The sequence below is a fragment of the Pristis pectinata genome, chromosome 3, assembly GCF_009764475.1.
Source record: "Pristis pectinata isolate sPriPec2 chromosome 3, sPriPec2.1.pri, whole genome shotgun sequence".
Lineage (NCBI taxonomy): Eukaryota > Metazoa > Chordata > Chondrichthyes > Rhinopristiformes > Pristidae > Pristis > Pristis pectinata.
In genome coordinates, this window is record NC_067407.1 from 102897936 (window position 1) to 102913795 (window position 15860).

General features: G+C 40.3%; 2 protein-coding genes across 7 annotated transcripts in view; one reads left to right on the forward strand and one right to left on the reverse strand.

Moving 5' to 3' along the window:
- Positions 1 to 653: 653 nt before the first annotated feature.
- Positions 654 to 12816, reverse strand: chac2 (ChaC, cation transport regulator homolog 2 (E. coli)). Of its 4 annotated transcripts, none has more exons than XM_052012913.1 (4): positions 12596 to 12657; positions 9718 to 9812; positions 5594 to 5629; positions 654 to 2986 (listed from the first exon to the last, which is right to left on the reverse strand). In XM_052012913.1, exons 2-4 carry the CDS (start codon positions 9796 to 9798, stop codon positions 2600 to 2602), a joined length of 504 nt encoding a protein of 167 aa, XP_051868873.1. In that variant the 5' UTR covers positions 9799 to 9812; positions 12596 to 12657; the 3' UTR covers positions 654 to 2599. The 4 variants fall into 4 exon arrangements, with proteins under 4 accessions (XP_051868873.1, XP_051868871.1, XP_051868872.1 ...); XM_052012911.1 differs by having other exon boundaries at positions 12475 to 12621; XM_052012912.1 differs by lacking the exon at positions 12596 to 12657 and adding an exon at positions 12471 to 12499.
- Positions 12817 to 12936: 120 nt separating this feature from the next.
- The window catches only part of asb3 (ankyrin repeat and SOCS box containing 3), a 71756-nt gene continuing 68832 nt past the window's right edge, over positions 12937 to 15860 (forward strand). Inside the window, exon 1 of one of the 3 annotated variants that reach the window (XM_052012906.1) lies at positions 12937 to 13013. The gene's annotated coding sequence lies outside the window, so the exon portion shown is untranslated. Of the gene's footprint in view, positions 13014 to 13355; positions 13426 to 15860 lie in introns of those variants that run through there. The other 2 variants (XM_052012905.1, XM_052012907.1) reach the window with 2 other exon arrangements.

Here is a 15860-nt window from a genome sequence, read left to right on the forward strand (position 1 = left end):
CAGGCTTATGTTAAAGCTGAAAAATGAGGGGAGGACAATGTCATACAACATCAAAACAGATTGGCATAACTGAAAACTAAGGAGTCACACATCAGACAGAAACAGAATTAATGTTTTAGAACTATCGAACGGTCATCAACCTGACGTGCTAACTCTCTCTTGCCACAGATGCACTTGACTTGTTGAATTGTTCCAGCACTTTCTATTTTTATTTTGGAATTATAGTATCCAGAGCATTTTGTTTATCACCTCTATCTGGAGAGGATGCAGCCCAAGTTGTGACAGATGCTAGAGTGGAGTTATCAGAACTTCTGACCACAATCCTTCAGTCCTCCTTAGACATGGGAACAGTACAAGAGCATTGCAAGAGTAACATACTGGCTATGTTAACAAAGGTTAATGGGATAAACCTGGTAACTATAGGCCAACAGTTTGAAACTGTCAGAGACTGCTGTCAGCTGGGGAAGCAGGGATTAATAAGAGACATTTAGCATGGATTTACTGGACACTACTCATACCCTAGCTGTATGAAGTAATAGAGTGCTAATTAAAGCAAGGCAATAAATTTTGTATAAATGGATTTCCATGAGATTAAAATAACAGAATAGACATTCCGAAAATGGAAGCACATGGCATAGTGGCTGTCTGCTTAATTGGTTAAAGGAACGATAGCAGTTATATAAATTAAAATTATACTCTGAAATACAGTTAAATGTTAGCAGGTGATTAACAAAAATAACACAGTAAATCATGACTAGAGTAGTTACATTCTTGAGGAAGTCTGGGCAAATAAGGGGAAGTTGATGCACAGAGCAGAGCATGACGATCTGGAACAACTACCAGAAAGCATGCAATCTACTTCCACTAGAACACTGTGGGGAAAAAAACGATAGGAGGCGATGTATTTGAAGCAAACTAATTACCATGATGAAGGAGAAAATACTAGGATGTGGATCGAAAACATGACAACTCTCTCAAAGTCTCATCACAGGCATGGCAGAGCAAGTGTTCCCCTTCCATCTTGTGAGAATCAATGAAATATATTTTTGTTCCAATTAGAAAGGTCAGATTCTTGAAATTAATCATGAAAATAACAGTAATATTATACTTGGATTGTTAGTTAGAACCTTAAATAATAGCGGCCAGTAATGCAGAACAAAAAAAAGTTCAGATTTTTAAATTTGACGACATCTGTGTGTAAACACTGGAGATAGAATACATTTCAAACCAACATTCCCACTGTGTTGATTTTATTAGAAGTGCCTTAAGGTTTTTGAGATTCATTCAAAATTATAAAGTTTGATTGGTGATATTACTGTACAACACATTCAGGAAGCACAGGATCACATTAGCTAAAAGACAGCAGCTTGATAAATTTGAATTACCATAGAATCTTGGAGCAAACCCCAATTTAAAATATTCAATGCAAGTCAAAAAGCAATATTTTTGACCAACCATTATAGCTTTGAAATACCTAATAATAATGTGGAACCATGTAGAACTTCTTATTCTGTATACAACTTAGATTGTAATGTCAAATTAGTTAAGTTTTAATACCCCTAAGTGGAGGGGTGGAATTTGTCCACAAACCATATATATACACACTTGTGTGCAATAGAGCAACTATTGCCAGAACCTACGATCCATAAAAATGGCAGCAGTGATTATGAGGGTGCCCTACTTAAATGAAGTTCAGCAATTTCAGATCATACTCACTACTCCGTCTTTTCAGACAGCAGGGTGATGGCAATGGCAAGGATCTTTTTCATTTACAACTCTGCTAGACCCAACTGCTTTTTTTTTACTTGGCTTACCTGCATTGTACCTTTATCCCTTTGTTGTTCGTTCAACTCCTCATCTCCACCCTATCACAGACCTTTTCTTTTGTTCTTTCCTGCCTTCCGTAACTTTCCTGCCCTTGCACCAGCTTAGAGACATCTTTGGCTTTTCCCTGGTTCAGGTGGAAGATTACGGAATCAAAGTATTAACTCTATCCTCTCTGCAGATACTGCTTGACCTGTTTTTATTTCTTTAAACATTCTGTGGATTCTGTTGAAGTGAACTACAAAAATGATTTACAATAGGAAAACTCACTATCAAATACTGTACATAAACAGATCAACTTTTGGAATTTTGCATTCCAATATACACTTACAATCCCTGAATGTCCGCTGTTTACAGCAACAATGATGGATGACAGCATCCATATAAATGTAATTTCACTGGATATAACCATCTCAAGTAGAATTTAACTTACAGCTTCTTCATTTAGATACAACAGTTTTTATAACAAATGTTGACAATAAACATAATACCCAAATACACAAAGTATCCAGTGCAAACTTTTCTTGTGTTTAATTGTACAATAAAATCAGATATGGATTGTGTCTCGAGAGTAAGCAGGACTTTTGCCAATGACCATGGTCGAACAATGAGAGCACCCAGTTTTGATAGTTGGAGTTCACTTTTTAGGTATTACTGCATTAAATACCATCTTCATGTTTTGATGGATGATTGACAGGAATAAATATGCAGCAGAAATAAAAACTGAGTAAGAAGGAGATAAAGTAAAAACCTTTTTCCACACTACTTTGTTGCATCAGTTGTTTACATAGTTACTTTTCTCTCTTGCCATAAGCTCCTTAACCATCTTCTCCAATGAAAAAAGATGTTCATCAGTATCTTCTGGAACAAGACTTCGTAAGGAGTCGGCAAGTTTAAAAAGATACTCTGTGTTCCTTCCACTTTGCCCAACAGCATTCAAAATTTGTAGAGCCATGTCTTCCAAGGGCGCTGGGCCCAAATAATTAGGATTATCACATGTTCCAATATATTGCATCACAGGGAAAGGACTAATTGAAGTATCTTTAGGACAAAATATAACAGTAGTAGTCCTATAACCATTTTTTTCTCGGAAGTCAAGATATTTCTTTACTTCTTCCTCCTTTCCATCTGGAAGTTTATACGCTACACCCCATACAAGGCCCTAGACATAAACAAATTACATGGTAATAATTATTTGTCATTATATTCATAATGAATTTGCATTGGTTTATTGTTGGATAAAGGATAGACAAACAGGCAATGGATTACCTGCAATAAAGACATCTGGCATTACAATATAGAAAGCAAATGCTGCAGATCAGAAGTAAAACAGAATATGCTGAAAATACTCATAAGGTCATCTGGAAAAGACTTTTCATCGGATTTAAAGGTCTTCAACCTGAAATGTCAATTATCTTTCTCTCTCCACAGATCCTGCATGACCTGCTGAGTACTTCCAGCATTTTCTGTATTTTTATGAATGTATGTGTTGAACCAATCCATGGGGCTAGAATTTGCTGCCAGCAGGGAGCTGATTGCTCTCTCAATACTGACAATAGATATGAACTTAATCCTATAGCAACTTGCTGTCAAAAGTCATCCTGATCTTAAATGGCAAAGCCCCATGCAAAGCAGTGCCATCACGCAGGTTTAGTAGCACAAGTACCACTGACAAAAAAATCTTAAAACACAGCGTTGGCTCTGGCAACGCGCCTCACGTTTACTTAACATTCAATGACAATGAGTGCTTCTGAATACCGATGTTCAACAAAAATAAAAAAAATAAAGTTATTGAATCCTGTTTCAATGTTTTTGTATCTTGTTTCATTGATGTTCATTTGATATTCACAATCATTTTACTAAATTTTCATGTTAATTTATCCCTGCCCCTTCAGTTGTTCCTTAATATTAAAGTGAACAGCTTTGCTGTTTCTGTGCAAAGTCTTATCTGGTGCAGAAACAATGGGCACATTCCACGAAGCAAGTAATGGGGAACTGCAGCAAATTCATTCTCCACTGCAGCATTCCTTGAGGATTCCAATGTCAGGGCATAGTCAGCAAAACCCAACTGAAAGAGGCCAGCAAGTTCCAGACTTCTGTATTTACACTCATGCTGAAATGTGTCAGCAGTTTCATACACTTCCCACTAAGCACATCATTGATGTGAACATGTTTAAGTTAATTGTAATTTACATTCTTCAATTCCAGATAAATAGTACCTCAGAATATCATACAGTAAATGATTTTGTAAAAGTAGAGATTCTCTAAGCATTTTGTATACTAATTATGTTTAATAATGTGCTTCCTTTAGTATAATACTGTTAATGAAATTTTCCAGTAGCTCATGTAATAATGGAAATTGTTTATTATGAGTTTTTCCAACAGAAGTGATTGTCTTGCCCCACAAAATTTATAAAAAGATGAGCAATCATGAAGTTTCCATACACCATATTTAGAATTTCTCTCCTGTCATCCTTACCCAATACACCACTGATCCTGACCGATTGCATTGTTTCACATTCTTTCCAGGAAAGCTCTTGCACACTACATTCCAACAGCTTGGGTGAAATACAAAACTAAAATGAGACCAACTGTCTCCCAAATTTTTAAGCTTAAGAAGGAATTATAATTGGCACAAGTACTCAATTAGTCAAATGTCTCAACTAAACAAGAAAACAACTAAAAGCCCATCTTCCCTCAAACATTAAGGGCACATTTACAGATTGTTTATTCAGGTCTTGAGTGAGAAAAACAATGTCATGGCACTTGTGTCACATAAAAACAAGGAATAGTTCTACCCACTTATGAAATTAATATTCTCACCCTCTTTTAAGATGGTCAACTCCTTGACCAGGCTTTTGGACACCAATTATAAATACCACCTTGATAAGACTTCACTAATAACAGGGAATAGTTTACTATTTTAAAGACAATCTAAAACTGCAAGTTGTTGAAACACTAATGTAACTTGTGTTACATTTGACTCAATACATTGTGAACAATGTTCTCGTGCAGTATTCTGGCAATCATCCTTTTATTGAAAAGGAGGCAGTTAAATGGTAAATGTGCAATGAGCTTCAACTCTATTACAAAAGAACAATCACACCATTTGAAACTACTGTATACTGCATCTATAGTTACTGTTCAGCACCTGTCAGCACCATCACATACTTGCTTAATAAAACTACATAACTCAGAGGTGACATAGGTGATATAATGTTCTGAAATGGCTGTCCACACGTACAAAAATATGTGTAGCAAGAAAACATAATTTGAAGAAGAAAATCTCTAATCGTCAATAGAACACTGTTTTGAAATAGCAGCTTTACAGCATTACTTGGAGATGAATTGTTCTATGTTTGATGAGTTATGAAGTAGTTAGTGTAGAAAAACAGTGGTTTTCTACATACAATGTCATTTTTATATGCCATTATACACTATAGTATTAAAAAAAACAATTATAGCATTCATAATATGGGATCTAGCAGTGCATGCAAAACAAATCAACAACCTCTACCATGGTCAGTCTTTTCAGCAGGTATCCTGCACAAGCATTCAAATTTTGGATGTATTTGGACTATTAATATTTAGACTAAAGATCTTCAACCCTATTGTGTTTTAACCGAAGAAAATTAGATACTTTGCACAATGTCATCACCCAATAAATATACAATGACCTGTTATTGTTACTACACAGAAACTGAAATACATTTTGCATGAATAAAAATATTTAAAAGTGTTGATTAACAATTATGGATTATTTATTTACCTCAGGATCTTCAACAAGTGTGACAACTCTTCCAGGCTGTAGGGATAGAATGAGAAATACACAAATATAAAATCATGTGATCATACATAGTTTTATGGACAAACCAAATCTGGACTCATTTTAAAAGATTTCAAATAAAGTTTATTCCTTGCTTTACAATGAAACTGTTTAAGCAGCCCAATTCTGGTAATAAAACTGGATGACTCGCCTCTTGATTTTCCATTATCCATAAGACATATGCAAGAACAAATACTCACTCACCTGAATAAATGAGGCTACAATACTCAGAAGCTCAACATTATTTCACTTGATGAGCAATTCATTCACCACCTTAAACATTCATTACCTCTATCACCACACCATGGCATTAACATGGACAATCTACAAAATGCACTGAGGCAAACATCAAGGTTTCTTCAACAGCACCTCCTAAAAGTGCAATCTTTACTAACTAGAGGGGCAGCAGATGCAAACTCCCCTCCAGATCACACATCCTAGGTGTATATGTGTTTATATCAACACCATTCCACCACCATCAGTGTCAAATCCTGGAACTTTTTACTCCAGTACTTCATTACAGGAACAACAGACTTTCATCACCACTTTTTCAAGGACAATTTCTGATGGATGTTCAATGCCAGTGACACCCATGTTCTGAAAATAAATAAAACTCAAATCAAGCAATTATAAAACTTACTATTTTCAATAATCAAAATCACTTTTAGTGGTCAGTATTTTTCCACATAGAATCTTAATTTACTCCAAAAATAACTCCTGTAGAAAATGTGAAAGGGACTGTCTGTTTTTTGGGGAGAGAAGGCATGTCAAATACAATCTTCAGTTTGAGTGAAGACAGCCAACACGGGCACTCACTTGCATCTTAGCTTTGAAGTTGAGGTCAGGTCCAAGTCTGGCCAAGATTAGTGAGGCCTGGAGCAGAATCCAAGTAAATAGGGTGGTAAAGAAGGCGTACGACATACGTAATTGGTTGGGGTGTTGAGTATAAAAGTCAAGAAGTCATGTTGCAGCTGTATGAAATTTTGTTTAGGCATTTGAGGATGTTGGCTGGATTAGAGAGAATCAACTATAAGGAGAGGTTGGACAAACTTAGATTGTTCTCTCTGAAGCATCAGAGGCTGAGGGCAGTCCTGACAGAAGTACATAAAATTCTAAAAAGTACAGATAGGGTAGGTAGTCAGTCCTTTTCCCATGGTGGAAATGTCAAATTTTAGAAGGCATAATTTTAAGATCAGAGGGGAAAATTTTAAAGGAGATTTGCAAGGCAAGTTTTTTTTTAGAACACACAGTTGTAGGTGCCTGGAAGATGCTGCCAGGGGAAGTGATGTAGGCAGATACGACTGCACTGTTTAACAGGCAGGGAATGGAGGGATATAGACAGGTGTAAACAAGTGGGACTAGTTTTAATTGGCATCAATATCAGTACAAACACCATGGGCTGAAGGGCCTGTGCTGTACTGTTCTATGTTCAAGTATGTTATGGGTAAATGCTACTTCAGAGCACTGTTATTTACCCATCCCATCATTTTACTGACAATTAAAAGTTGGGTGATTGAGCAATGATTGGACAGATTAGATTTCTTTTACTTTGTTACAATGAAAATCTGAGCTAGTCAACATGACTCAGATCAAAACTAGTAACGAAAACTAATCCAAAAGGGCAGATGCAGGTGTGGTTTCATTGCACTACCCTTAATAAACAAGTATGACAAGCAAACCTTCTGGCATTGTATGCATGTGATCCAAAGAAAACAAAATTAAAATACCTGTGAGTGCACTTTAAAAAAAAAGTCTCACAGGAAAGATTCATAATTAAGACTTACAAAATTAAATTCTTTATTCAGATGATATTAAGAAATTGCTTAATTGTGGGGGATAATAATTTAGGGAGAGGGTAAATGGCATCATAGATAGGGCAGTGGTTGTGGTACTAATTCTTTCTCATTTACATTAAAGTAGTGAATAATGAAACCCAATTTGAACTGGTCTAATTTTGTGACAGCACTTTCAAAAGGAAAACAGTAAAAATTGATAATGCAGTGAACACATTGCAGGATTTGAGTTAACAATGCAATCAGGGAGAACTGGCAAAATGAACCTTCACAAGGATATGGATGATATTCAAGTTCAATTTCAAGTTTATTGTCATGGGCATACATACCCAGGGTATAAATGCCATGAAAATTGGCTTTTTTTTTGCAGTGGCAGCATGGTACATTACAAGCATATCGATGAGTTAGTATGACAGCTGGAGCAAAGGCAAATGGAACTTAATCCTGCAAAGTGTGAGGCAATGCTTTTTGGGAGGACTAATAAGGCTAGGGCATACAGTACATTATGAATGGTTGGGCTTTAGGGAATATTGAGCAGAGGAAAAAGTCCAATGTGATAGCACAGGTGGATAAGGTGGTAATGAAGGCATTTGGGATATTTGCCTTCATTAGCGAGGGCAGAGGATATAGAAACTGGAAGGTTACGGTACAACTATACAAAACATTGATTAAGCTGCAGATGGTGTACTGTGTACAGTTCTGGTCACCATGCGATCATAAGGATGTGATTATAATTGAGAGGATGCAGAGGAGATACACGACGATGCTGCCTGGGATGGAGCATTTATGAGGAGAGACTGGATAGGCTGGGTTTGTATTCCTTGGAACAGTGGAGGCTGAAGAAGGACCTAAATAAGGTATACAACATTATGAGGGGCATAGATAGGGTCCATAGTAAGAAGCTTTTCAACATAGCAGAGGTGAATAAAATCAGAGGGTATAGGTTTAACACAAGGGTTAGAAAGTTTAGAGGGTGAACAGATTGCCTGAGGAGGCAGATCTCTCACAACGGTTAAGGGGCAGGCATGGTAGTGTAGCAGTTAGTGTAATGATATTACAGCGCCAGCGACCCAGGTTCAATTCCAATCGCTGTTTGTAAGGAGTTTGTATGTTCTCCCTGTGTCTGCGTGGGTTTCCTCTGGGTGCTGCGGTTTCCTCCCACATTCCAAAGACGCACGGGTTAGGAAGTTGTGGGCGTGCCATGACGGCACCAGAAGCGTGGCAACACTTGCAGGCTGCCCCCAGAACACTCTACACAAAAGACATTTTTCACTGTGTGTTTCAATGTACAAGTGACTACTAAAGATATCTTATCTTATCTAGATGAGCACTAGAATTACCAGGGCATACAGGGCCATATGCCAAGCGCTGGAAAAAAATGGGAATAGTATAAAAGATATTTGATGGTCAGCCTGCTCTTATGCTGTACGACTCTGATTACAGTATTATACAGGTGAGAAAATGTGCATCACAAATATCCATGAATGGGACTGAATAGGCAGAGAGAATTGACAGGATCTCAACTAGGTTCGATCTGCTCATGGCTTTCATCATCTAGACAGTGAGAGCAACAATTTAAAAAGATATATAGACTGAATATTATGGTCGAGGATACAAGAGTGTACATTTGTACAAAGTAGTGGTCAACCCACACTTAGAGAACACACACTATACTTAGTTAAGGTGGCTACAAGTAATATGACAGATAATACAAAGAGAAAAAGCAATAAAAAAGAAACAACAGTTTGGCTTGGGAAGGCAGGACCCCTGTAGAACATAAGAAACAGGAGCAGATCAATTGGCTCATTGAGCCTATTCTGCCATTCAATAAGAACACGGCTGATCTTGGCCTCAATGTTACTTTCCTGCTCTTACTCCATACCCATGGATTCTCTAGTAGTTCAACTGTCTGTCAATCTCTGTATTGAATACATTGACTCTCCCTCCACAGCTCTCCGGGCTAGAGAATTCCAAATGGAGACAGAGACTGCAGATACTGTATTCTGGAGCAGGAAGCAAACTGCAGAAATCCTGATGCAGGGTCTCACCCCGAAACACTGACTATCCCTTTGCCTCCACAGATGTTGCCCGACCTGCTGAGTTCCTCCAACAGTTTATCGTTTGCTAGATAATTCCAAAGATTTGTAATCTTCCAGGGAGGAGAAATTCTTAAAAGGTGTACCCCTTATTTTGAAGCTATGCCCCATAAGGCAAAACAACCTCTTAGCATCCACTCTATAAATCTCTCCCAAATGTTTCAGTAAGATCACTTACCATTATTCTAAATTCCGAATGACATAGGCCCAACTTGATCAACCTCCTTTCAAACCCTTCAGGAACCAACCACTGGGCCATTTCTCAGTCGTAGGCTAGGAAGTAGATATCCATAGCATTAAGGCCCACTCTTACCCCATACCCATGGATTCTCTTGTAATTCAACTGTCAATCTCTGCATAGAATACATTCATTGATTCTGCCTCCACAGCTCTCTGGGATAGAGAATTCCAAATGGAGAAACAAGAGGCTGCCAGACCCTGAGTTCCTCCAGCATCTTGTGTGTTGATCCACAGCATTATATGCGGTATCAGTCATTTCACTTGCTGTAGCTGTTTTCCATTTCTGTACTTTTAAATACTGCCTATTTTTTTTTTAAATACAATTTAACCTGCCATCTTTGTCTCAGATTTACCCAGGCCTAATCCTCTTTGAATGCATTGATTTTGCTCCTCTCAGGTTCTGAAGTTCTACTGTAGATCGCTCCTTGTGCTTGTCCATCACAAATCGAAACTGATGATACTGTGACCACTGCTAGCCAAGAGTGATGTACATCAATCTGGTCTTCCTCATTTCCCAACAGTAATCCAGCAATTCCTCTTTTCTCTTTGGGGCAGGAACATATTGACCAAGGATGTCCTCCTGAGCATCTTCAGCAATTTCTTATGCATTTTGACCTTTACTGAAATATTATTCAAATCAATATTGTGATAGTTAAAGTTCCTCACTGGCACTGTGCTTTATTTCCTGCACCTGTCTGCAATTTCCCAGCAGATTAACACTTTTTAGCAGCTGCATACACACAAAGTAACGGTGCCTTTGTTGTTTTGACCTGATGAATTTTGTCATTGACACCTACCTCATGAACACTTCCTTCCAGCATCATCTCAATCAGTCTTGGAAACATATTCCCATTTTCTTTCCTTTTCTATTTTTCATGAACATTTGTATCCAGGAATATTTAAGTGCCCAATCACACCTTTTGAGCCACGTCAAGAACATTGTCACTACATCATATCATCTTTCCTCTAGGCTTCTTGTACCCAGAGCTCGATCTTATTTACATTACTTTGTGCATTTAGTTATATGGATTCTTTTAGCCTGTTGCCTCCTAATTCTCTTCGGCTATCAATCACTCTAAATCCTCTTCACATCATATTCCTCTCTTCTATTGATACATATTGATGCTTACTTCCCTACCATTGAACAACAACCATCCATCCTGCCAAACAATACATGTGAAACCCCCACAAGGATTTAGTTCTAATCCTCTAGATGTGCAATTTGTTTATCTTAATCAGGTTCCTTTTGACCAGAACTAGTCCCAATGCTGCAAGAATCTGAAGATCTCCCTTCTGTTTCAAGTTGCTGTCCATGAATTAACCTGCCTATCCTCCAACTGCGGCACTGAGTGTTATCAGGTGGTGACTCCGGTTTCCTCCCACATTCCAAAGGCGTACAGGTTAGGAAGTTGTGGGCATGCTATGTTGGTGCTGAAAACATGGCAACACTTGCGGGCTGCCCCCAGAACAATCTACACAAAAGATGTATTTCACTGTGTGTTTCGATGTACATGTGACGAAATAAGATATCTTATCTTTAACCCATTTCCTGAAACTCTGACTGTAAGACCCTAATCCTTCTTCCACCCTGTGTTGTTGGTTCTGACAGGTACCGTGACTTCTGGTTCTTCATCCCTTTCCTGAAAAAACTGTTCTGCACCTTCTCCAATGATGTCCTTTACTCTGGCACCAGAGAAAACAAACATTTGAGACATATTACTCTTACCAAAACTCCTGTCGACCCCTCTGACTACCAAGTCACCTATAACTACTGCTTTTCCATGCTTTGCTATTCTGCCCTGTAGTCATTTGCCCCATGATTCCTTATTCTGGACCTCTTCAAAGAGATGTTACTCGAGTCTCTAAAGCTGAGTATCAGTTTGAGAGTGGCACAAACTTTGAAGATTCCTGCACGTCCCGCCCCTATCGCATTGCCACGTACTTACTCTCCTATAGCTGTGTTGTGAAATGTTCCTCTCCTTGTCAGATGGTGGCATTACACCATTTGGGGCTCTAAATCTTCCTTACAAAGGACTCAATTTATTCCCCTAATTATTAACTCCATTCAACTACAACAAAACACATTCTCCTCTTTGGGCTGCCTGTCAACATGTAATTCTGGATTTAACCTGTCACACCCCCACTACCTGTTCACCCTGTGACACCTCTGGTGGCTGTCCACCCCGTCACCCGTCCACCCCATCACATCCACCTGCCACCCGTCTAACCTGTAGCACCTCACTGCCACTTTCCACCTGCCACACGCCGCCTGTCCAGCCCCGTCACACCCCCCACTGCCTCCTGTCCGCCCTCCCCCCTCTCCCCCACCTGTCCACCCTCGCCACGTGTCCAGCCTCACCTCTGTCGACGTTCCCCACCCTACCCCACCTGTCCACCCTCGGCGCCACCTATCCAACCTTCCCCCACCCCCACCTGTCCGCCCTCCCCCCACACCCACCTGACCACCCCCTCTTCCCCACCTGTCCACCCTCTCCCCACACCTGTCCACCAACCCCTCTCCCCCCCACCTGTCCACCCTCCCCCCGCACCTGTCCACTCCCCTCTCCCCCACCTGTCCAACCCCCTCTCCCCCACCTGTCCACCATCCCCCCCGCCACCTATCCACCCTCCCCCCACACCTGTCCACCCTCCCCACCCCACCCCCTCTCCCCACCCCTGCCGATCACTCACCCACCTTGCCCGGCATGCCCCGATGGTCGGTGCTGCCCTGCCAGAAGCGGCGGATGTAGCCCCGAATGTAACCCACTAACTTCTCCTGGTACGGGAAGTCTACTTTCCAGATCAGCGAGCCGTACCCGAATATCCACATGGCGCCTCCGCGGCTGCCGGTTACACCGCCGCCGACCGACCACTTCCAACCGCAAACGGACGGGCGAACAACCTCAGCGCCCTGCAGTTCCACAGAGCCGCCACACCGCGTCGGCGGAGCCGCAACTGCGCAGGCGCACGCCGCTCTGCGCGAAAGGGCACATGGGAAACGTAGTTCTAATCGGCGGCTCCGTTTGTCTCACCGGGCGGGCGAAGACACCAACTCCCGGCAAGCCTGGCGCACCCCACTCGCTCCCTCTTCTGATTCGTCAGTCGGAATCAACCTATCACTCAAGTCTGTCGGACCTGTGACCAATCAGCTATTAGCCACGTGGGCCCGTTTCAGCCCCCCCCGGTCGGGTTTCAGCCAAACAGGAGGAGCGGCGAGGGGAGCGGGTGGATTTGGTGAGTGGACGGGCAGCGCACTTCCCGCAGAACGGGCTTCGCTTCGGTTCCCACTCGCCCTTCTGACCTCCTGTTGTCTGCAGGAAGGTGGCCACCATTTGGTTCAGCTGCTGGCGCTGAGCTGCCTGCCACTAAGCATCGCCCCTCCCCTCCCCTCAGCAAGGCCTGCATCCCGCTCTTGCAAACCCGGGCTCCACCTTCCAGCGCCCCCTCTTTGAATTCTCCGTGTTCTTAGTTCCCTGATCCGTGCTCAACTTTCAAAGAACGCCGCCCATGAATCCGTCCAAGTGGGCTTCTGCCACCCTCCAACCCAATGTCATAATGAACCTCCTCTGTGTGAGCGACTGTGACCCTGCTCCAATGTATCCCACTGGTCTTTTGGTATTGGTTTATTATTGTCACTTGTACCGAGGTATAGTGAAAAACTTGTCTTGCATACCGATCGTACATTGGAACAGGCTTGTTGTTAACTTAAGGTTCTTTGTGAGTTCTGTGGACGAATGTTGGGGGGAATGACAGATTTCGTGGATGAAATTGGTTTACGGTATCAGCCCATTGCACTTTAATGATCTGTGTATAGAGACGAACTGCAGTCTCTTTGGACCAACTCTGTTTCAATTTTTCTTTAATCGTTTGACAAATATTTGTTTTTTTTTATCCCTTTAGTTCTGTATTCTGAGTCCCCAAATCTGAGACAATGTAGATGACCTCGTATTTGCCCACATTGACATTCATTTGCCACTGTTTTGCCCATTTGCTCAATCTTTTAACAGCTCTTTGCAGTTTCATGCTTCCACCTATATTCCTGACAATGTCGCCCATTTTAGTGTCATTGGCAAAGTTGGATTATGTAATTTCATATTATGTTGTCTGAATCATTTATACACACAGTGAATAACTACAGTCCCTTATGGGCCATTGTGGGATATCACTAATTACATCATTGCAATTTGATTTTTCTGCCCATTATCCCTACTTTCTGTTATTCAGATTATTGCCATGCAGGCCAGTAAATTGCCTTCCATGCCACAAGCTTCAGCCTTAGCTAACTATCTGATATGTTGGGGTAGTGGTGTGTGTATGTGGGAAGACGGTTAATAAAGTGTCTCCTTCACACGACTGCATCTGTATACATCTCCCATGTACGTTATTTTAATGGCTTCCTGTTCAAATGATTTGTGTGGGTTTGCCCAATAAGACAAACATATTTATCTATGCTGGCTTGCTGGTCAACTGAAAAATTTCAAGGCATTCAATCGCTTCATCTGGAATTATGGAGTATTAATTTTATCAACACATTTTAATCTAATTGCTGTATAATTAGTTTCCCTCTATCAGTTATCATAAAAATGGACTGAAGTGCACAATTCTCTAATCTAACTGAATCGTTCCCAAATCATGAGAACTTTGGAAGGTTATAGTTGGGACATTTGCAACATTGTGACCTACTTGTCCCTTCCTTTTAATGTGCGAGGTGGAAAATACATAGTACTAGGGATTGCCACTATTTAATGTCATTATTTTCTTCATTGTTATTTTACTCAAATAATTTTTAAAAATTCTCTGACTGATTATCAACGTGCTGGATGCTAATCTCTTTCTCTACTGTAAGTACTGGCACAAAGTGATCATTCACCATATTTACAATTTTCTTGCTTCCATTTACAATATTACCATTTAAGAAGTCTCCCATTGCTGACTAGCCTCTTTCTTAATCTAGTTATAAAAATTTATTTTAAGAAAAATTATCTCATTCCCAAAATGTGTTTGTTTTTGGCAAGGTGAACATTTGATGCCATTCTCTAATTGCTTTGAGAACCATTGTCTTGAACATTTGTTGTTCATATAGTGAAGAGGCGTTCACAGAGCTGTAGGTAGGGATCTTGACCCACCAATAATGAGGTTCCAAGTCAGGATGGTGTTTGACTTGAAGGAAGACTTGCAGGTGGTGGTGTTTCCATGAGTCTGATGCCCTTGGCCATCTACATAGTCAAATATGGGGGTTATCAAAATAGCCTTGACGTTTTTAGATAGTACACACCGCAGCCACAATGTGATAATAACAGAGGGAATGAATGTTGACTATGATGGATGGGATGCCAATAAAGTGCCCTGGATGGGATCAAGCTTCTTTGTTGTTATTGGAGAGGTAATCATTCAAACAATTACAGACTTTCCATTGCAATCCTGATATCTGCTTTGTCAAGGGTTGAAGGAAGTTGTGGAATCAGCGGCTTAATCACTCACTGCAGGATGTGGGTCCTCTGACTGCCTTTTGAGCTGCAGTGTATATGTCAATGTTCCCATTAAATTTCTGGTTAGTGTTAGGTGTTTAAGGGTATCAACTGGTTCAGTACATCGACTTCCTTTTTGGATTATCTCTCCATGATCCTGTCATTTTGAAGATTAGGCAATTTGCTCTGTTTACCATGGACAGTCTCCAGATCATTGCATGGAAGCCAGCTTTGCCCATATCTAGAATTGTGGTTGCTGTTTTGCATTTCTCCCTTTCAAGTACTACTGAGTTTGATCCTATTGTTAATATTAGATAAATTTTAATAATAATCTTGCTTGTAACTCATTATCAAAAGTAATGTGTCTTACTCCTTTGTTGGCTCTAGGACCTAACAGTTGCAAATAACTACCTTGAATACACTTCTTATTGCTAGTTTGCCAATACCAATTTGTATGAGAGGGAAAACACACTGATACTGTCTTGGCTCTGTCTAACATCTCCCATTCAAATAACTGCTACTGAAAGCTATACACAATTCCCACTGGGATTTTAAATAAGTTTTTCTCATAGATATTTGTTTTAACATGTCTTCTTTGAAACTATATATATTA